Source organism: Nanorana parkeri, unplaced genomic scaffold (genome assembly GCF_000935625.1).
Source record: "Nanorana parkeri isolate BGI_ZX_2015 unplaced genomic scaffold, ASM93562v1 scaffold245, whole genome shotgun sequence".
NCBI classification, from domain to species: domain Eukaryota; kingdom Metazoa; phylum Chordata; class Amphibia; order Anura; family Dicroglossidae; genus Nanorana; species Nanorana parkeri.
The window spans coordinates 746,236-769,613 of record NW_017306513.1 but is presented as its reverse complement, the minus strand read 5'-3'; the positions used below and the strand labels follow the sequence as shown (position 1 = coordinate 769,613).

The window sequence follows — 23,378 nt, the reverse complement described above, 5'->3', positions numbered from 1 at the left end:
TTTTTTTTTTTTTCTTTATAATAAATATTTATAATGTGCTGTACAAAATCCCAGTGCTTTTCAGCCCTTTATGGCTCAGGTGATGGAGAGGAGGTGCCAGTCATTTGGGGGTCTCCCGACCTGGGGAGACCTCTCGTTGGCTCTCCAGACCACTGACCAGTCTTTGAATGTTCTGAAGCTCGTTTATGGAATCCTTCATAGAGGTCTTTGGGGACAGAGAGCTAGAGTGGGACCTCTTGTGGACAGGAGTGTCTGGGATGGGGCTGGATTCTCGGCTGCTGCCAGGCTTGGAGCTCTCAGATCCCGGGTTGAGGCTTGATGGCAATCCAGTGGTTAAAAGGTTAGTGCTGGGGGGGATGCCCACAGGCATCTGGTATGGGCTGAAGCGTAGGCGAGGACGAGTACTGCTGAGAAAAGGGTTCCTTGGCATAGTGGTACTGGCAGCGCTGGTCGCTGGCATCGCCGACGCTGCTGCTGCTGCAGCCGCCATGTAGGTGTACGGGTAGGGGAAGAGCCCTCCAAAAGTGGGCATCGGGATTCCCTGCAAGAGATAAGGCAGCCTTTAATACACTAGACACTGCACACGGACCACAATTGGCCATTTCATATGGCATCGCACAGTAATGGGTTAATGCTCCCTGACTGCAGATTTACATTAAAGTGCAGGAAGTTATCAGGAAGCCTTTCAATCGGAAACCTTGTCCCTCCATGGCAGAAAAAAAGGCAATTTGAAATGCAGTATATGTACCATGTATAGACATAGCTGAGGCTAGCTGAGCACACCAAAGTCAAATGTAACAGACTGTAAGCAGTAACAGTAAGGAACAATTCTGGTCTGGCTTATGCTACTATTATGGGTTATATAATTACAGAATAATAGTAATAGTTTGTAATAATAATAATTATTATTATTATTATTATTGATGTTGTTATTATTATTATTATTATTATTATTAATACTATTATTATTAAAACAATAATAAATACTATTATAAAAATAATAATAAATAATAATAATAACAGTTTCTGTTGACATGCATACTCTACACGAAGCAATAAATCTCTAAAACAAATGTTTAAAACAGATCTTGATTCCTAACTTAGGTAGTTTAAAATCAGGGTATAATATTATACAAACAATACAGTGTAATGCAACTCATTGATCGATATAGGTCTCTCCTTATAGAAGCCACTGATTAGGACCAAGCAAAGCATCTGCAGAATCAACAGCCCGATTAGCCTTGCAGAGAAACGAAACATCAATGAGACCACCAGATCCACCACTGAGAAGCTTCATCAGGTTCATTAAGATAGAGAGTAAAATGGTTACACAACCCCCTTCTTTGCCAAAGACTTCAGCTGAACAATATTTCTAGTTTACTGTCAGAGGGTTATATGGGGCCAGAAAATTACATTTCTTACCTTGCCTGTGACCAAGTCAAAGAAATTGAATTTTGAGGTTCTAATTTCCCTTGCCTTTATTTAAAAAATGTATTTAAAAAATACTAGAAACTGATGCTGTTCCAGCCAACCTGGTCATCATATATTTGCTTCATAAACGATCCCCCCAAATGTTCCCACAGGTGATGGAGCTTACCTGAGAGGCCAGCATGTGCTGAGATAGGTGGAAGGGGAAGGGAGTAGCTGCACCAGCTGTTCCTTGCATTGAAGCGAGACCTCCATTATCCAGGCCGCTTGCTCCTGTCATAGAGGCCAACAAATGTCCCATACCCATGGCTGAGAAAGCCCCAGGTGCCATGGCAAATTGTCCTGGGTGGATGAACAAGGGCTGTCCAGCATTCAAGGGGTTAAAGAACTGCTGCCCGTGGAAGCCAGACAATGCTAAACTCTGCAGATGACTTGCACTCAAGTGTGGTGGGCTTTCTGTCTGTACCATGAGTGGGGAGAAGGTCTCTTTACTCAAACCTCCACATTCTTGGTCAGTTTTCGTGTCCTCTTTCCTCCTGTTCTCCAGTTTCTCCTTCTCTAAACTCCTGGCACTGAATATGCTGTCACTGTCCTTGCGGCCTTCAGGTGTCTCGGTCTTCTTGTCAGGTGTGGCTTTCTCTTTGCCCCTGTCCTCTAGTCTGGGGCTGTTAGGGCTAGATATAGGTCCTCCAGGACTGCTGTGACCTCTGGCAGTCCTCACTTCACGACGTTCTAATTCTTGGTCGCTGTCTGCGCTGTATTTCTCATCTAGAAAGCAAATGTCAAAGGTCAGGCTCTGCACCCAGTACATAATATATAATGAAGCTTGATGGAATTGTCCACCGTCCATTCAGTGACAGATACAAGCTGGAGTTTACCATGGCTGTCAGAAGCAATGACTCTATGACAATGATTTTTTCATTGCCAAGGAACATTATAAAAACACTATACACTGCACACATTTTCCTTTGCTTCAAGTATCCTGGCATTCGGTATGCCTGATGTAATGAACATTTGTCCTAGTGGGCTGTGTCATTGTTAATTGTGAGAAAAATTACAATACCCATATAAAACTGAATATGGAAAGTATAGATAACATTTTTAAAAAGGTACTGGGTGTATCTAATCCATCTGAAAGGTGTATAGCAGCCACTCTTGCTTTCTTCCCTTAGCTTTCAGCACGTTTCTAAATCCTTTATTTATGGGTAAAGGATGGGTTTATTTTCCAAAGGGTCAGAAGAAATAATAGAATGCAGATTATTTAGTGTTAACTACCAGATGTTCCTAGGGTTGAGCAAATATTTTAGATACTGTGCCCAGCAAAATATTATCTGTACCTATGTCCTTATAGCAGTGCTACTTGTAAGTCACCTGCTCAGCCAAAAAAAAAAATTATGGACAACCTTTACAGAAAGTTTAAAAAAATGTCCATAGGTATGATACGAATCACTCACTCCAATAAATCAAAATGGTGCTTTAACATTCATTAATTTAAATGTAAAGGAGTTGAGGGACAAACATAATTTGGGTGGTCTACTTGAAACATTTGTATCATAAGGATTTATTGTATTATTTAAAGGGGAAAAAATGGCTTAGATATTTCTGCATCAAGCTTTGTACAGTATGTACAAAGTGCATCACTACAAAAAAGGCACTTTTAATTTTCTAGAAAGTTAAAAGTATTCTATATCTTATATCATGCGTTCATATAAATAGCAGATACATTCAGGAATAAAGAAATGTACACATATGTCATATCTCGTGCATACAACAGTTATTATATATATACATACATACATATTTTTATTTTTTTACTTTCCCTGCATGATTAATTATGGGTAGAGACACAGGTATACAGAATGGTACCCCTTAGTAAATCAACTCCCAATGTGTTTTTAATAAATGTCTGAACAAACGCCTAATAAAGGAGTGCTCCTCAACCTTAACATCAAAAGGCTAATCTACTATAGGAACGATATTCACCATAGTCTGTGTTCATTTCAAGTACTCAGATATTGCATTTTTATATTTTCCTGATCTTGATTAGGTATTTAAAGTTAGGCCATTGTGTACCTATTTTGTAACACTAAATTATCCATGTCAATAACCCCTAAATGTGTTTAAGCATAAGCAAATGATTATATTGTTTGATAAATCTAAAATAGACAATCATGACTGAATTTGATAAAACATCAGGCTCAGGTAAGAGAAGTACCCCTGGAGTGCCATGCACTGATCCTAATCCATTGTGGAGGGTTGCAGATGTAGCTTTCCTGTGCTGGTCACAAGCTACAACCAGATCTGGAAATGTGACTTCTTTGTTAATATAGTGATCTAGCAGATTCATTTATCCATGTCTGGCTTTATAATAACATACTGTATGTAATGTTAATGTCTAAATCATAACACATTTCCACTGTGTATTAAGGTGATGCCAGCATTCCTACATTGCTGGAGCCTGCTCTGTACTGAGTGCAATAAACAATAATAGCAACAACTGCGGGCTTAAGTGGTAGAATAATAAGAACAGTATTAATAATTGAATTGACTGTGGTGTAATAAAGAAACCATATAGTAGACACAGGGAAGGTGAAGGCTAGCGGCTAAGTAGTGTTACTACTGATTGTATGTAGAAGAGGCAAATTACCTCTATTACTGCGGCTGAGTCTCAGAGGACTGGGCTCAGTACTCAGAGGGGAGTGCAAAGTGTCCCTGCCTGGGGCAGGATCGCAAGAAGAGGCGTCTGAATCTGCCCCATCCCTGTCTGGCTTGCACTGTTCTTCATACATCCTCAGGGATGGGAGAGTCAGCTGTTTCCTGATTGGGGAAACATAGAAGACAAGGCATTAGGCACCCATACACTGATTAGGACATATGACAGGCTTTACAATTTAAAGGCATTTACATGTATATCCAAATACAAATGAAAAGACAAAAACTGCATGCAAACTCAACACTTATTTTTTTTTTATAATAGCACAAAAAGCATACTAACCTTTTCTCTCGTCTTCCATTACCCGTATCTCGAAATCCTTTAGCAAAAGGATTGTTATCGATTTTCAGTTGTGTGATCTGTGGCAACAAATAACATATATACGAGTAAGATACTGAATTAAAACAAGAAATTAGAGTCAATTGTCTGTCAACGTAGCCATGAAGCCATGGACAGTATCAGGTCTAATACAGTACTAAAAGGGTTAATTGTTATAAGCACTGGTTGGCCTCCATCTGCTGTGGACTAGAGGCGCATCTGCACAGTCACAACAGGTTTTGTTTCACGGTGTATTGGCAAAGTGCAATGATGTCCTGTAACCCACAGCAACCCATCAAATGTCACCTGCTAATTGTAACGGTACTGTTCCGTTGCTCTGGGTTACAGCACATCCAAACTGCAATGGGTAAATGTCTAAAGTTGCTGGTTTACTCGTTTCACATAACATGTGAGTAAGCACACAGACAGTTACAGCGCCTTGGACATGCCGCTGAGAGGGTTAATATACATTTTGCATTCCAAACATTTTTCTGTAAATAAAAGTGTTCTAGCCTCTAATCCCCACACAGTTCACCAAGTGAGCAGGGCCGTGCCCTACCTAGTGTAGGTTCCCTTTCAAACAGTTTAAAACACACAGCCTCCCTGGTTTAACACACCACATGCTTTATTAAAAATGATGCTGAGGTTTGGCTTGAATTATTAATAGAGTTTTAATGATAGCAAGTTATTTTTCAGAGCCCCCTGGAGGAAAGATGGCGACTACACATTGCAGCCCTGGTTAAAAGCTATTCTTATCTCTCACATAAGACTGACTTATGGTGCAGGCGACATTAGGGCAATCAATTATTCATACTTTTGAAATATGTCCCCCTCAGATGCCATCTTTAAAAATGCATGTCTGATCTCCTTTATGGTATATTTGCTCAAACAAATTGATTTTCTTTTTTGTATTTCCACTAATAATATGTGTTAGGCCTTGTGTTAAACATAAGAGACTATGGGGGAAAAATGGAGTCCATCAAAAACGTAATATTTGGTCTATAGCTTCTGATGAATAGACAAATATTGAAATCAGAACAATGTTTTCCTCATAGGGGCTGAGCGCAACATGGTTTAAAGGAACTGAGTCAGCATTAAGATTTTTAATAAGGAGCCCAGACTGCTACAAGATGCATAGCAGTGCTGATCAGCTTTGTCCAGCTTGGGACTGAGCAGCAAACCTAAAGTGCTCTTTAATCGATCGTGACTCTGCGCCATAAAGTTTACGATTGGAACAAGCCCACCAGGACCCTCCGACAGATCTGTCAATTAGCCTCAGCAGCAAGGGGTAAAGGTGTGCCCGGGGTTTTGTGGACGCGGCGTATGCGTGTAAATGTGTGTGGCTGCTGATCAGCCTTTTCATTCAACGTCAGCCATAGGAACATAACATGGGGAGCCAAACTAAACAATTCAAGCTAATTACACATGCACAGGACAGGCCTTATGCTATAACTGAGAGGAGAACATGGATTAGGATGCCTGGAAATTACAGCAAACCAACACACAAAGCGTGAAAGCCACATAAAACAAAACCACAACGTATTAATTAGGCCAATAATCCCCTTCCAACATTCCATAAAAACATGTACTTTATGAATTCACAATAAAGGCATGTTAACAAAATACCACTGACTCGAGGTTCACATATATTTTTTTAATACTGAGACATAAATTTTAATTAAAAGAAACAAGCCTATTAATGGTATGCTGCTATGGTATAGGAGCAGGCAGGTGCACTATAGAAACATCTCATTGTACACAATCCTACACCACAGTCTTTTTCTTACCTTATCATTCTGATAAGCAGTCACTGCAATAAAATCAGTCTCTGGGAACACATAGGTCCTGAAAGTGCTATAGGGAAGTTTCAGAATGTCATTGGCTCTCACAATATGAAACCTGGGCTGGTACTTATGCATCGAGTTCAAGATGGTCTGCAATAACAACAAATCAGGAAAAGTAAAGATTACTTGCCCTATTTTAACTAACACCCGACCTTTAATTAGCATTAATAGTGTACAGTCAATCAACGACAACAGACTGTTATATTATTAATATACCGAATCCAACAAATTACGTTTTATTTCATTTAAACACGGAGCTCAATTCATAAAGCTAACATATCAAGATAACCATCCAGTTTTGAAGAAAAAAAAAAAAAAGTTATTTTTAGCTGAGTAAAATGAGATTTAAAATGTGCTTTAAAATGTGCTAAATTGTGAATTGAGTCTATTGCATGTAAAATACAATCACTAGAAGTTCTATTTCCTTTTTCCTGTACATAAAATGTATCAATCAACTATCACCTGTTCACTTATATATTATTTTATTAATATTAAATGCCAATATACCCCTGCCTTTATAATTTAGGGGAGTGTACAAATGCATTTCCAGAATAAAGTGATTGTGTGGAATAAATAAACTTCTAAATTGTCATCAAACCAATCGATATGATTAATGTTCAATCAATGGGAATGCATGGCAGCAAACATATCGCAAACGCTTGCTATCCAGGCGTACCATCTCCATCGCACAGGCTGGCATGACCCTTCTTCATAGCATTAATTAAATGCCACAATAAGCTGTCCCTTAAACTAGGCTTTTTCAAGCCAGCTAAATAAAGGCTTTTAAAATCTGGCTGTTGCCTTGATAAAAGTAAAATGTTACTGTTTCCAATTGATAAATGAGCAAGAGGCGTACAGAGCCTATAATGTGAACATATACCTGAGCTTGTACTGAAACATGTGGCAACACTTTTGACATGTTTGGAATTACTCTACAATCACCTTGAAGAACGACCAGTATTGTAAGGGTTTAAAGTTTACTAATCCACACTGATGCAACCGCTGATTCTTGGATTTTAAGCAAAATCTAGAAAGTTCATCAGGGAAATGTATACAGACTTATGGCTGATGAATGGAGCTGAAACCGATCCCCTGATCATGTTTAAAGGGGATTAAAAAAAATAAAAATGTGACCATTTTGTTTAACAAAAATATTAGCACTGGATTTCAATGTACATTTTTAGTGGGAACTTTAAGGCAGAGAGGATGGAATACACATACGACAGTGCACAGGATACAAGCGGTTAATGATAACAATATACATGGTAATGTATGGAGAAAGGAGGAGGAGGTCAAATAGTTCAGTATAATAAGGATGGAAGTATGATCGTACCCTGCCAGAAATTTTGACACAAGCAGGAAGCACAGTCTGCTAGTGAAATTAAAAGGGGGTGTTCTTGTGATAAGCCTGCTGGGCTGGTGAGGACAGGACTGGCCATGTTCCATTAGACCCTGAACACGTCACACAAGGTGGCACAGTTGGTGCATGTGGGGAATATGGGGGGTTAGGGGTAAAGCCCTACTTATTTATGCTGATGGTAGCATAGGGTTAAAAGTGGGCAGGACATTTTTTTTGTCGGGGGACTAAAACTACAAACTAGACAATCCGATTGCTTTTTACATCTGGTGTCAAAGGGTACCCTATGAATAAACAATAGCCCACATAAAGGTAACCTTTTTTGCACATTGCAAGTGCTCGTTTTCATCTAGGGTGTATAATGAATACAGTCCCGCTGCACTGAGAACTGCCTGCCCAACGGACTGACTGTCACATAAAGTCAGCGAATCCTGTTAATTACCATATCAAGGACAACTAATGGGCAACTTTCCTTTTTATCTCCTTAAATGCTTGTCAAAAGGCACAGACAGTGATTGTGCTTAATGTGGGCAGACAAACAAATATTTAGCACAGAGATGCAGGAAGCGTCTAATTTGTCTGAAAGGGGGGAAATACAGAGTACAAAACTGAAAAATAAGCCTTTTTTCTAAACACACAAAATGAAGTACACGTGAAACATTCAATCTTAGGGGGGATACAAATCACTACCCAGCCCTGAACAGAAAGCATAGATTAATCGATGTCACCTTTCTATCACCTTTATTACAGCACTAAAATAGTTGTTTATATTGATATGCTAGGTCTGATTATTTAACCATGTCTGTGTTTACTTAAAACACCCCATCAGAAGCGTATTGGATATTTAAAGTGAATATAAATTGCTCTTTCAACAAATCAGCCCCTATGTTTTATTGTGTACCTGTATTAATTAATAATTCCTTAAAAGAATTACCATTCAATTACTTTTAAAGAATGACCAAGCTACTTCAACTCAAACATCGATAATCCCAGAGACTGAAGGCTACCCATTATACTGCATTATACAGACAGGCCTGTCTCTGTGACCTCAGATCTATTCAGTCTTCCACATCTTTATATTTGCTGCTTCACCTTACTAAGAAATGTACCTCCTAAGTTATTCAGTTCATGAATTTGAAAACAAAATCAGTAGGGCATACTATTGTCAGTGACACGACAATATAAAGACCAGTTATGTATCTTGAAAATAATTTAAAGCTCACCGGTAAAAATTAAACTAAAAAAGGTTAATGTGAGCCAAGTGTCTTCTTTCATCTCATTCATAAGACCTGCCACATAACTAAAACAAACTTGTATTTTGTAGGGAGACACAAAGCAGACCTGGCTACTAAGAGTCTTTTAAAGGGTGCTTAGTTTATTGCATAACAAGCGATACATTAATCAGCTTCTTGCCTAGACATGAATTTACTATGTCATATGTGCACAAATGATGCTAAATTCCAGGTTGGCGTCAATATAAAATAACAAAGAAAATGTGGCTCAATAATAAATGCAAGCAGTAATAATTACTACTAATAGTGTAGCAATTATCATGGATACGATTCAAAGTTTTAGATTTATATATTTACATTTAAGAAAGACTTTAAGAAAATATATGTAACCATATTGGTCTGTTTATAAAGTAATAGCTGTCTGTGTGTTGCGATTTACTGTTACCATGTTACCATCAGTAAAATTGAAGAAAGCCATCAATGCAGTGCAGTGATAACTGTAAACGATACAACATACGAAAAATTGAATCATTGAGGGATCAAAAAAACCCCCCAAAAAAACAAGAATCTACTGCCAGAATTAGTGGATGGCCAGAAAATCTTGTGTGGGTATTTTTATGGATCAACCCCTCAGCCCAAGGGGCCATTCTACATTGTACACTATCCTACTGGTTTGGCATACACAGCCCTTTATGGGAAAAGTTCTGCTATACTCATTACCAGTACACTTTCCCCAGCGTTAGACTGCCTAGGACTACACAGAAAAAACGAAAGCACAATGTTAAAAGGGATACTTACAAAGCCATGTTTGTCTGAGATATTGTTGGTGAGCTTGAGCTTGTGAAAAGCAACAGGTTTAGCCATCCACTGCTCCCCAGTGGCCGGACTGTCAGGGTGGATGTACATACGCTTGGGCATCTCTGGGTCAGCCTTGCCAGCCACCATCCAGCGAGAATTATGGAATTTATACCGACAGTCATCGGCTGCCACTATATCCATTAATAAAATATATTTGGCCTTCTTATCCAAGCCACTCACTCTCACTTTAAACGGAGGGAACATTCTCCTGTAACCAAAAAAAGGTAAACATGCCTTTTAAGACCGAGGAAAAATACAAGCTATTCAGCAACTTGACATGTTTAGGAACATAGATATCATTTAAGTAGAAGAACATCCCTTGAGGTTTTCAAAATCTTACTATTATTCACATTATTAATATTGTAATACATAGGTTATGGGCCTACCTATTCTATAGAATAGCCTAAAGAGTTGATAGAACAATCCCCATTCATAAACAGAGATATATTCACTCTGCTTACTATAACATGTGGTAGTTACTATAGATATTGATTTTATCTTGTGATCAGTATGTGCATGTGGGGCTAAACGGAAACCCAGACTATTTAATAGACTACCACTGAGGTTTACAGAGTACTAATACTGAACATGTGAATATTTGGCCATTTGCTGATTACAGTATGCCATCAAAGCCAAGCAAATTTCAACATGCATCCATATACCTTTTCTCAGTATGCAGCAATGATGAAGGTGACCATATGGATTATTTTTTTATTATTTAGGACGACTATCTTAATACTGGTGCATTTAAAACTGAACGCATATCAACAATACCTTAGTCTAAATGTTTGGATTGGTATTCAAAGGGAAAACTATGTGATATTCCTAATACGTTGGCTGTGCTCTATTTGACACATACTACAGCCCTGCATTATTTTTATGTCAGGTGGCGATATATGTGTGTCTGGTCAAAGCTGATAGTCCTAAATAAATAACTAAGATATGAAAACCTGCTACATACAGTCTTTGTTGTCTATCTGTCTCCAGTATGTTTCCAATATAAACCCAGACCTCTTTGTAACTCTCTTTCTAATAATTAGCCCATTTACTTCGCACTACTTTGTGTTTTTCCTGAAGTACAGTGTAAAACAAAGTTTGTAATCAAAGGCTTAGAACTGGGGGCTGTCATGTAACATCCATATCCCAAAAGTTACATTGTAAATTTAATTTCTGAAAAGGCAACACTAATATGCCACTGTTGGAGATGCAGTATACATGTAACAGTTGAGTGTATCTATTTGTGTAGTGTATCTTTATATAATTTAGTATTTATACAAAGAGGTGAGTGTATCTGTTTGTGTAATGGATCTGATTTCTATAAAAAGAGTTCAATGTATATATTTGTATAGTATAGATTTCTATATATAAGTATATAAACAAATAGCTGAGTGTATCCTTATGTGTAATTTATATTTCTCTATATAAGTATATATCCACAAATAGCTGAGTGTATCCTTATGTGTAATACATATTCCTATATATAAGTGTATATAGCGGAGTGTATCCTTATGTGTAATATACATTTCTATATATAAGTATATATACTGTGTATCCTTATGTGTAATGCATATAAGTATGTATACAAACAGTTGAGTGTATCTACTTGTGCAATATACATTTCTATAAGTATATATACTTTAGGCTCAAGTTCACAAAGCAAACGTACCAGGATAAGGATCCTTATTTACAAAAAAGTGATGGCTATATACTGCGGAGTCCAATGAGATTTAAAAATTGCTGTCACATGGTTAAAATAGAGATCCTTATACTCCTGTTAAAGCTTTGTGAATTGAGCCTAAAAGAGTTGAGTGGATCTATTTGTGTAATATATATTTCTATATATCAGGGTTTGTTCAATGAAGTGCTACACTGACTCTCTAAGGATATACACAAGGGCTCTTTTTGCGGTACCTTCCAGACTTGGTGATGACCATTTCGGTGCCCAGTTTGTGGAACTGGTCCCACAGTTCCTTAGCCTCCAGGTTGACTTTGGGGTCGTCTTCCACCTCCTCATCTGGCTCCAGGGACTTGAGTGAGCGCAGATGAGCTTGGTGGTGGTGTCCCAGCGCCGAGATGTGCAGGCCAGCTTCGGCGGCTCCAGCCAGGCTGGGATCGGTGAGGGGTTTACCCAGAGCAGCCGAGGGCAGCGCCAGAGCCGGGAAGAAGGAGGGCTGAGTCGCAGCTAGGAATGCAGACATGGGGAAATCGGCTGGTCTGGGAGCGTGAAAAGGGTGGTAAGCCATGGCAGTCCCCGAGAAAGCTGGATCTCTCATCGGTGCATCCAAATATCCAGGAGGGAAAAGGAGCGAGGAGACTTGACAACGTGCAGCAGCGGCGGGCGCCGAGGAGCGTTTTGTAGCTCGCAGGGCTGTCAGTGTAAAATGTAACAGTCCCAGTGTAAAAGTTCCAGGCAATGTCAGAAGTGAGCTCACAGCGCTCCCCGAGTCCTGTTCTCTCTCCTTCCCTTACTACTGGAGCTTGCTGGAGACTGGGGGACAAGGAGAAGAAGAAGTGTCAGCCCGGGCGCTCATAGTGTATGCTTAGATCTTGTCGTGATCTCTGGAAAACTGTGACTATCTCACATGTCCTTCCTGCTCTGATCCCCTTGCTAATGAGCCAAGCCCCCTTGATTGCTGATTTTACGCTTTTTGGACCAATTGTGGATCTCCATAGGCGTGGTTTTGACTTGTGACTCTATATTCCGCAGCTCCTCCACTAGGCACATGGCAATCGGTGAACAAAAGCTTGTCCAAGGCGGCTCATGGGAGAGGGACTGGAATGAACTAGGACTTTAGGAGCATGCATGTTAAAATGGATAGAGGTGGGGCCCACCGTCCACCAAGTGCTTGTAGGAAAACTCAGCTGACAGGCACATAACTGGAAGAATGTGCAGGGGGAACTGCAAGAAGACTTGCTTTGAAGGCTCTGGGGCATCACCGCTTTAAATGCAAGCCCCCCCCTGAGTCCAGTTAGGAGAAGAGCATTCGCCACATGGGAAGCAGGCACAAGTCAATGGATATCCACAAAAATAAGACAAAACTTGGGTGAGTGATGGACTTGAATTCTGTCATACATGTATATGATTTTTTTTTTTAACTGTAGAGGGATTAGTGAATGATATGATTTACAAATACACAGGAGGGAACAGGGGGACTGTTCCTTTAATGACATATGTGCATGTCATCAGTCATAAGGCAGCAGCAGCAGCACAAGTCTGGAGAGTGTCTCTGCTCCAGATGAGGGTGAAAAGGACAGGCTTTCCAGCTCCCCCAGAGCCTGGGAAGGGATTCACAGCACAAAGATGATGTCTTAGCACAGGGCTGAGTGACACACTTTAGGGGGAAATAATTACAAGTTCCTATTTAGCTCAACAAAGGAGGACTTGTGTGTCCAGCTATCTGCGCAGAGACCACAGAAGGGAAGGAGGGGGGGTCATCAATAAACCTAAGTAAATTATGAGCATCGGGTCTCTATGAAAGTCTAAAGAGAGATCTAGCTCTGCCTATAGAAGCTCTGGCTGTGTACACATTTACTTCTTTGTATTCTTTTCCTGCGCTTTAGTTTGTCCTTTGCCTTTTGAAAGCTGTCACGATTCACACGGAATGGTGATGTGTCTCTTTAAGATGGCCATTTATAGATCTGTTCTGATTAACTGGGGTTCAGTTTGTTAAAGAGCCGCTTGGCGCCAGTCTGCTGACGTCTTACAATAAGAACCGTCTCTTGTCACTTCATATTTACCCAAAAAATCTTCAAACAGCGCCCTCCAAATGCTGCACTCTGGAGCACAAGGGAAAAAAATGGATGTCAGGCGATTTTCTTTTTTTTTTTCAAATGATCACAGCCCTACCCTGTCTGATCTGCTCCTGAGCTCATTACATGACCCCAGAGTACAATGCTACAGCAATCCTAAACCACTGATTAATGGTGTCACAGCCAACACTGTACCTGAGGATACATACATTTCTATAGGTGGCTTCTATCTTTTCCAGTGGTCACGTGGGGATGTGCCATCTTCGCCTAGCTGGACCACTGTGCAGAAGGTCAGCAGGTTAGTAAGCAGCCCTGGCATACTTTGGGTTAATGGTATGCGTGTATGTGTGTGAGTGTTTAACACATTTAAAAAAAAAAAAGCCTCTCTGGAATTCTGTTTCATGTGTGTGTGTATGGTCAGTGGAGTGAAATCTCATTTCCAAAGAATCCAAATGCTGGATCCAAGCGACCATCTGTCCAGCAAACATGCAATGATAGCATAATCTAGTTAAGATGACAACACACGATCGCCTTGATTGAGCACTACTTAATATCTTGTCATTTTCTCCTCTAAATGAATTATTTGATAATGTAAACCTGTCCCTCCTGTCACGTAAGGGGCAGATAAGGCAGTGTCTGGCACTCTCAGACTTTTTAGGGACAGCATATGGGGAGGGTGTCACTGGAGAGATAGGCATCAGCTCTGTTAGACAAGGGTGTCATCCCATGTCTCTCCTTGGACCTGTCCTTACTTTTCCCCAGCTCGCAGTCACTGCATGCGGCGCCACCAGAGAATTAGACCAAAGCTATAAGTGTAATCAAGGCCACTTTACAACATGGCATTGTGTATCTGCTGCTGCTGCCGGGGCCTTCTTGTTCTTATCAAGAATCACTCTGTATCAGCTGCTGGAGAATTAACCTAACCGGGTCACTATTCATCCCCCAATAGTAGAATAATAAACCCCCATACTGTCCATGTTGTTTGGTGTTTTGTTGGCTTTATTAAAAATAGAGGATATATATATAGATCTATTAGTATTATAACATAGAGCTGTCTTTGAACTCTCCACTCATATTCTGTAGGTTACTGTACCAATCAACAGTGTCATATACCAGTCAAAATAGTGCATACCTTAGCATATGCATATATGTATATTGTTTTTATAGTTTCTGTCTCTAGATCTCATTATAAAAATCAACAGATGTGTGTGTTATAACAAGTATAATATTTTGAATTTTAACAAGCATAACATCCCTGCACACATATATTTCATATACAACGCCCTGCAATTAATTATAATGCTAACCTCTAACAAGCAATACCAATGCAGCTATCATTTGGATAGTGGTTTGGGGGAACAAATATAATACCTGGCTGCTGGTTGCATCTTATTGATACATTTCAGAATGCATATTGGTCAGGACATAATAATAGGATAATAATAAAGTCTAATAGGAAATGTAAAAATGTAACCATTTCAAACACTGTAGACACTGTAAAAACAAGGAGATCATTTCTTGAAGTATTCATTTTTACCTTACCCTGTGTTACCTTCAAACCTCCAGTTTCACCTATAAGAAAATCTATACACATTACCAAAAACTGACTGAGCATTTGAAGATAACACATCATAGTATTGTGAATGACTTCCTTTAGTGAATAAGTCCCCATACTGTACACACATATGAACAGAATGATATAATCTGCTTTATTACAAATTATAAAACATACTATGATACATCATAATAATACCATAATCGACTATTCTCTTAGGCCCAATACATGCCAACATTAAAAAATACAAATATGCTTTTATGTATTGCTGGGTGTAAACTAAAGTAAAAGTAAAATGAAACTCTGGATAGGTTTACCTGTCTATTATAACAGCAAGGTAAGGAAATGTATTTCCTTGGGTAACTGTATCAAGAGTTCCACCATTCTCGGTACATTTTCAGAAGGATAATATACCAAAGGTATCATTTATACACTGGATAAAGAAACCGGGCCTATCACAATATATTTTGTATTGCCATTCTGGCTGAAGGTGTCGTGCTAATACAGCAATGTAAGACTACAGTAAGCAAATACAACCTTAGGGCGTTGTGGAATTTTGGCACGCTTACCTATGACTATCTATCTATCTATCTATCTATCTATCTATCTATCTATCTATCTATCTATCGTATATATATAGAGAGAGAGAGAGAGGTGTGTGTGTGTGTGTGTGTGTGTGTGTGTGTGTACATGCTGTATATATATTTAGACTGTGTGAGAGAAGATGTATTCATGTATTGAGCTCGGCAGAAAGTCTCTTTGAAGTTATACATTTGCTATTTTTTAGTTCCCTGGTCCAGAGACGCAGCTCTTCCAATAAAATAAAGTTTAGCTAAACATCCTAACTTGCACACAAATTAAAAAGAGTTGTCCCTCGGATGTTCTTTTTTCTTCCTCATTTTGCTTTCATCTTTGCCCATCTCTTCTCATCATCCGCTTGCTATTTTTAGACTGTAGACTTAGACCTTGGCGCCAGGCCGTTTAAGACCTGTCAAAGTCCTTCATATTTCCCCCATGTCACATGGACCTTTCCTTCTCTCCCCTTGCATGCACAGGCAGTAATTTGGATCTGTGAGTTTGTGAGCAAACGCAATTTGCTCTTCTCCATTGCTGTGTTGTCACTGTGACCTCAGTCAGCAGGGCTGCTGGTGTCCTGTCCTGTCCACTTAGACAAATTGCAAGTGATTGATGAAAAATAACAATTCTCACAAGAAGCCAAGCCCTCCCCTGCATTCTCCTCCCTCTCCAAGCTTGGGACCTGGTCCATATACTCTATAGGAAATGAATGGAAATCTCACAAATAGCAGCCCCAAACACTTTCAGTCCTCACTGGCAGGGGCACAGATGCTCTCTGCTGGGTTAAACCAGCGTATTTACATAATTCCCTTGTATCAGACCCATCAATAAAGCCCCACGATTAGCAAATTGAAACATACGAAGGAAGAAAAAAAATAGGCTAAGAGCATTCCAAGTTCCTGTTGGATGGTAAGGAGCCCTGTTGGGGATCATGTCACTTTTTGATCAATTCCCAAGGCTTGGGTTGTACATGTAATTTGGGATTGTAGATGACACAATCCTTATTGGCATTTTAATAAAGTCAGATCTGGGTGAATAAAGCCAGCTTATTGCAGTGAGTACAAAACCAGGCTGGAGTTGATTAGACTGCATCCATCTTTGTAAGAGCAAAACATATGACCTGTTTGCCTACAGACCGAGCTCTGCCATCATAGCAACGTGGACAAGCAGAACTTGTCTTTGTTCCCTAATTTATCACAGGGGATCGGTACTTTAGTTTTATTTTGTAGAATAAAGGATGCATTAGGCTCCAGTCAATTTACTAAATTACTGATCTATATAGATGTGCTGTGGAAACATATCACGTTGTCTATTTAAAGAAACAGTCTAAATAAATCATTTGAATCTAGCCCAGGCAATTCGTTTTGGCTTCAAAACATCTACATCCGATTTTTATTTTATTTCCCTGAGCCGGAGTAGGTGTTTAAAACAAAAGCTTCATAGGCCAGCCTAAAATTCACTCCTTATAGCAAAGCCATAGTACTATAGTATGTACAAACGTCCAGCTGTTATTAAAACATACCTGCAAGTCTTATTTATGACATATCTACAAGCTTGCTGTTCCTTATTTTCATGAAGGTATTTTATACACACATTTGGAGTGACTCCCTTTTAGTGCCTCTGAGGTCGATTCACTAAAGGAGTGGAGGCTGTTCATTTAGCAAAGCGAATTTGTACTAAGCTTATAGGACAACGCTGTATTGGCTTTGAATACTGAATACTTTGCAAGAGATTTTCGCTTGTACATGTTTAGATTGACTGATGGGAACACAGCTACATTTCCAGTGAAGTTTCATCGTATACAACTTTTGTGGTGAACTGCCGAGATAAAATCAATTATCCACATACACCCTCTGTTCTTCTCAATAAAGAGTAAACCGAGGAACTGTCTTTGAAAGAACTGTAAAGCACAATGGGGTTGAGTTACTAAAACATACAGGCTGTTCACCTACCAAAGTGAATGTTCACTTTGGAAAGTGAATGTTATTTAAAAAAAAAGAAAAAGAAAATGGTGAACTTGAAATACCCAATCACTTGGGGGAAAAAATACAAAAATTAGAACTTTTGCTAGCACGTGATAGAAATTAGTGAACACCCTTACTCACTAAAATTCACTTTGCGAAGTAAGTAAGTAACTTACACTTTCCAAAGTGGGCATTCACTTTGTTCAACAACCTTTCTTCCTTTAGTAAATCAACCCCAGAAATATGCATGTCCTGCATTTATAATGATCAGACATGGCTATTCACATGTACAAGGTTTACAATATGCTGACTACATTACATTGCATGTCAGAATATAAAATAACTGTATATCTCTGACACATGTACCTCTTAAAATACATTGGCAGTTGGTGCCGAGTTTTCCAGACTTTAATGGGTTAACTGGGAGTTGTGCCTGCAGTTGCCCCCTGTTATCTGTGTGTAGATAGAACATCTAGAGGCTGATAACCACAGAGGCAGACTGTAGTTCCCCCCTCCTGCAGGCGAGAGACGTGCTCCTCTCCTGTGGAGACTTGTACACTTCCAAACTTGTAAAATAAACACACATATCACAGCTTTTCCTCGGGGTGGCTCCAAGTCCAGCTAAATTCTCTATGTGCTGACCAGCAAAGAAGTCAACATGCAACAGGTGGATTTCAATCTGCTCCCCTGCATTGTCTACAGACACTATTGGCTCATTGCTTTTTCACCTCTAGACTTGCTGCTTTTTACATCTTTCTCGCTTTCTGTCTCCTACCCAAAGTAGGATAATTACAAATTTATGACTGACTATAGATCCATGTGCATTCATTTTCATTCACATCCTTGCCCTTAAGACCTTCTAAATGGTAAAGTGGTTACCTGCAAACTGAGCACACCTCAAAAGTAGTTTTTATTTGTATAAACAACATTAATAAAATCAGCATTGTCAACACCCCGCCCCCACCAATTAAAAACAAGATGCTTTTAAGGTAAGGATATTATTTGGTGAAAGCCCTCAATAAAAAAGAAAACAAAAAATGGAGGGAAATATCTGAACAAATGGAAGATAATACGTGCAAAAGAGGGAATCTATGATTTTTTATTTCCACTGAAACAGGAATTCTGGAGAATACAATAGACTAAAGACAATTATCTACTAATATATCATTTTTAAATTTAGAAACACATGGCAATAATAATAATAATAACAACAACAATAATAATAATAATAATAATAATTATTATTATCTATCTATCTATCTATCTATCTATCTATCTATCTATCTATCTATCTCGCAGTGCCCATAAGATCTGTACATTCTAGAGTCATACAAACCTTGTTAGCACTTGCTGTGAGTCTTCCTAGCACTGAGATGGGGGGATTCTGCATACTCAGCCATATCCTTAGTAGTCCGCTGGCCTGGTCAGAGGAGGGCGCTAACAGTGAACACGGATCAGCACATCCAGAAGACTCGAGCACTGCTGGTCATCCTGGTCACTCTCATTCAGAACGAAAATCAACTTTTCATTTCAATACACAAATATATTTCCCGTGTCATGCCTAGTTTATTTTCACTATGCAGTGTGTTTACATTACAGTTACAGTCTTTTGTAGACAGTAAAAACTTATTTTTTTAGTGTGGTTTAATATCACCTGCATATTATAGTATCATTACTGAAGCGTACACATTTGAAAAAAATAAAGTAATATGAACATCTAATTGAACACTTTTAACAGACACCGTAAGAGTTTTATCCATCGTTTACAGGAAGGACAAAACGTCCATGTCTTATTTTCTCCCTTTATTTTGAAATGTCTTATCACACATTTTAGACTAGTTTAGGATACAAAAAATAAAATAAAAATCTCCAACTACTACAGTTTCTGGACAATAACAACATGCAGACAGAGAGACACAAACTTTCTGACGTTTATCCAGAGCTTCACAACTTATAAACATATTTGCGGACTATCAGCGAAGTTTCAAAGAAAAATGAACACAAGATAAAAAAAAGCGTGCTTTATATCCAGGAAGGGTTGCTGTACTAAGCTATAGATGGACAGACACCATAAATAACAGATATATATAGAGATAGATAGATAGATAGATAGATAGATAGATAGATAGATAGATAGATAGATAGATAGATAGATAGTAATGGACGGATAGACAGACAGACTGACATACATATAGAAGCCACATAACATACTAATATAAACGATAGATAGATAGATAGATAGATAGATAGATAGATAGATAGATAGATAGATAGATAGATAGATATTTTGTGAAAATTGAGATGAGTTTTCTAAAAAAAACCTGGGACAAAAAAAAAGATATTAATTAGATTTAGATATATATTTATATGAACTATTCACCCACTGTGTGCCCTCCTTTTTGGGTAGAGCACATAACAAACATACTAATAAACTAATAGATAGATAGATAGATAGATAGATAGATAGATAGATAGATAGATAGATAAATAGATAGATAGATAATGGACGGATAGACAGACTGAGACAGACAAATAAATAGATAGCAAAGGCACGGATAGATAGAAAGATAACAAGATAGCTATAGATACTCGATTACCGTAGATAGATAAACGGATAGAAATAAAGACAGACTGATAGTATGATACATTTATGTTATTATATATGTATAATAAAATAAAAAAAGAGTACACCTTTGTAATCACAGGCCAAGTGTATAGTTCTGTGTACATGTTTATTCCATGTACATGATATATACCTCAGTGTAAATCAGATCAGTCTTCACTTATTCAGTGAGCTATTTCACTCATTGATGATCTATTGTAACTTGTGCAGCTTCAGCACTACCTGCTCCTTCAAGCTAGACATGTCGTTAGCACTCCCATAAAACATCAATATATTGATATATAGCATATCCGAATCAATAAAGAGATCCCCGGGTCCCAGGAAATTGGGCAGTCCATCAGACATGGGGCCGCTGCGTTGTATACAGGAGCCCTACCCGTCCAGGAAACAATGGCAGCCTATCAATAAAAGCATTGCGTTATCTGGAATAGCTTTGTACAGGACAAGATGCAATCAAAGATAAGAGTCTGGGTACCAGCTTGTCTGTCAAGTTACTGCACAGAAGGGGGGGCTGGCACAATCACAGGTCTACTAAAGTTTATTCATCGGAAATAAGTAGTTCTGCCAGGGAAATGCATCTTTTTTTCGATTTCAGCCCTCTATGACTTGCAGGGGGCACAGCTAGGGTTAATGCATGAGCATACACGAGGCGACGTGAAGGAGATCTCTGACGATCTGCATTTATTATTTTCTTTCTGGCAGCACATCTAGCAGGCTGTCTAAAATCGGTATTTTCCACACTCCTCTGAATACACATTCCCCCCCTTACTCTTTCCCAACTCTCCCTTCTTTTCTTTGATCATTGAGCTCTGACCTTGTTCTCAACAGTCCAGCAGGTTGATTGATTTTCAATTACAAAGTCTTCACTGACTTGGGACTAAATTAACCCCTTTTTCTGTGTGCTCTGTTATTTGTGCATGTCCAGCCTGTTGATAGAGTTGCAGCCATCAACCCCCCCCCTCCTCCTCCCAAAGGGCAGCCAGCGTATCAGACACATAGAAGCCCTTGCCATCCAGATAAGCTATTTATTAAAGACTGGACCGCAATCATTCACACCGCACCATCATCTTTCTGAGCACTGTTCCTCAAAACTCTAAAAGAAAACTTATTAGCTTTAAAGTGCACATGGAGAAAAAAAAAAGGGGGGGGGGGGGGGGGGGGGCAGTAGGCTAAAAGGAAAGCCTTACTACATGCCATTTAAATTCCACCTAATGCAGATAAAGCGTAATGTGTTTACTGCAGCGATCTCAAAGCGGCGAGGTCTAGTTTCAATGTGGATTTATTTTGGTCATAAGTACGCGTCTGCAGTAAATGTTTATGCCATCTCTTCCTAAGGAACTTAAGTTTCTGACATAGCATCGCTCAGAATGTTTAATTCTACTCTTTATTATTTTTTTTTAAATCTTTTTTTCAGGGACCCCCATTAATAGGAAGGAGCTCTAGAGCCCTAACTAGAACAGTTCAGATGTAAACGAATGCACTTAGCATGTCCTAGGATTCAGAAAAAAAAGAGAAGTTTGCTGCTTAAAGTGTAAACATGCTAGCTGTGTATTTTCTGTCGGTATTAATGTGACTGCTTGACTCTATGGTGGAAGAAAATATTTATCAAACGCTGAGGGCCACACACAAACACACGACTTCTGATCAGCTAGTTTGAAGGGCTTGCTGGACATGTATATACAATCCTGTGGGAGATTCGGAGTGCATTAAAAGCAAGCTTTGTATTTACTGCAACCTCATCCTTTAAATAAAGGGGATTAAGAAAAGCTAATATTTAATTCAAAATAGAATGTTGTCACTGTCTCTTAGCGGGGATTAGAGTTTGGATGGAGAGCCAGTCCTGTTAAGTCTTGCAGATGGAGCATTGTCATGCAGGAGGGTTGAGGTCAGGTGTAACTATCTCTTCTGTTTGTTGAAGGTGGTGAGGATGGGTTCGAGGGCGCCTTGGGATCACACTGTGCAAACATACAGGTTATTTCTTCATGCAAGATAAAAGTCTGGAAATAGCTGCCACCTTTGTGCTGCGCTGAGAACCGTTGACAGTTTTTCTATCTCTTCCTCCTGTGTTTGACCTCACTTTCTTGTCCAGCATAGAAAAAAAAAAAAGGAGACTGCACAGTAGCCAGATTGGGAAAACTGACGAGAGATGATGATGTTGCCCATAGCAACTCAATAGATGCCTTGTAGCTGGTACCCTGTGCAGATATTAACGAAAGCAGCCTGATTGGTTGCTCTGGGCAACAGTGTCCCTTCAGGCTCTACTGTTCATAACTCAGCCCCAGCCACATTCCAGGGGCTCATTAGTGGCTGTGATTAAAGAAATATCGGCGCTTCCCAGCAAATCGCTATGTGCTCTGGACTTGGAGGAATGATGGGGATCCTCCTAATCACTGGCCCTGTTAGTTTCCTGCGGAGCCCATAGTAACCCCCTGAGAAACTGGAGAAGCAGAGGTGATTGAGGAGCTTGCTTTAATTCCTACAAGAAGTTTAAAAGGCAGTCAAAGATTACTCTCCACATCCTCCCCTCCGCCAGCTCTTTATAATCAGTAAAATATTAAGTTGATGAATTTAACTCTTTGTCTTCCTTGATAGTCCGGAAAAAAAAATACACGAGATGAAAGCAGTTCCAGATGGGGAGACTGCCAATCTGATTTAACTAGAAAAAACAATCAGGTAAAATAGATACAGGTGTAAGATTTCACCGCGGGGTCACTTGCAGGTTTATTTTAAATCACTTTCCATTTCCTTCCCTTTGGATTAACTGATTTCCATGTTATCACTGTAGTCTAAATTCCAAAGCAGGCAAAGGGTCAGCCCCCCGGCATGTACTGCTGTGCCAGCTGCCAAACACAACTACGAATAATAATAATAATAATAATACAAATGATTGGCCTCACACACAGTTGTCCATAATTTAAGGAATCTATGAAAAAATTAAATAATGGAGGCTACCATTAAAATTTTCTTCTTAAAATTACTGCCTGGCTGTAACATTGAGTCATTGGATTCAATAAATACTGAGTCACAACCTATTACAAGTAGTCAGATCAGGAGTTCTGACTTGTTTTTGGCTTAATTGCTGCATGCTTGATAAAGGTCAAAGGAATCAAAATATTGAGGCCAGACACAGCCATGCAACTAACAATTTTTAGAAGGAGGT

General features: G+C 39.2%; 1 protein-coding gene across 1 annotated transcript; it reads right to left on the bottom strand.

The window, feature by feature from the left end:
- Positions 1-75: 75 nt before the first annotated feature.
- Positions 76-12,172, bottom strand: TBX2 (T-box 2). The gene is made up of 8 exons (XM_018556664.1): positions 12,169-12,172; positions 11,662-12,066; positions 9,691-9,958; positions 6,247-6,393; positions 4,424-4,500; positions 4,076-4,245; positions 1,598-2,196; positions 76-541 (listed from the first exon to the last, which is right to left on the bottom strand). Exons 2-8 carry the CDS (start codon positions 12,021-12,023, stop codon positions 101-103), a joined length of 2,064 nt encoding a protein of 687 aa, XP_018412166.1. The 5' UTR covers positions 12,024-12,066; positions 12,169-12,172; the 3' UTR covers positions 76-100.
- Positions 12,173-23,378: the final 11,206 nt, after the last annotated feature.

Coding starts and splice junctions, on each gene's coding strand:
- TBX2 (XM_018556664.1), bottom strand. CDS start 12,023: ATGAGAGATCCAGCTTTCTCGGGGACTGCCATGGCTTACCACCCTTTT. Junction 9,959..11,661: donor GTCATCACCAAGTCTGGAAG/GTACCGCAAAAA, acceptor TTTTGGTTACAG/GAGAATGTTCCCTCCGTTTA. Junction 542..1,597: donor AGCACATGCTGGCCTCTCAG/GTAAGCTCCATC, acceptor TATCTCTTGCAG/GGAATCCCGATGCCCACTTT.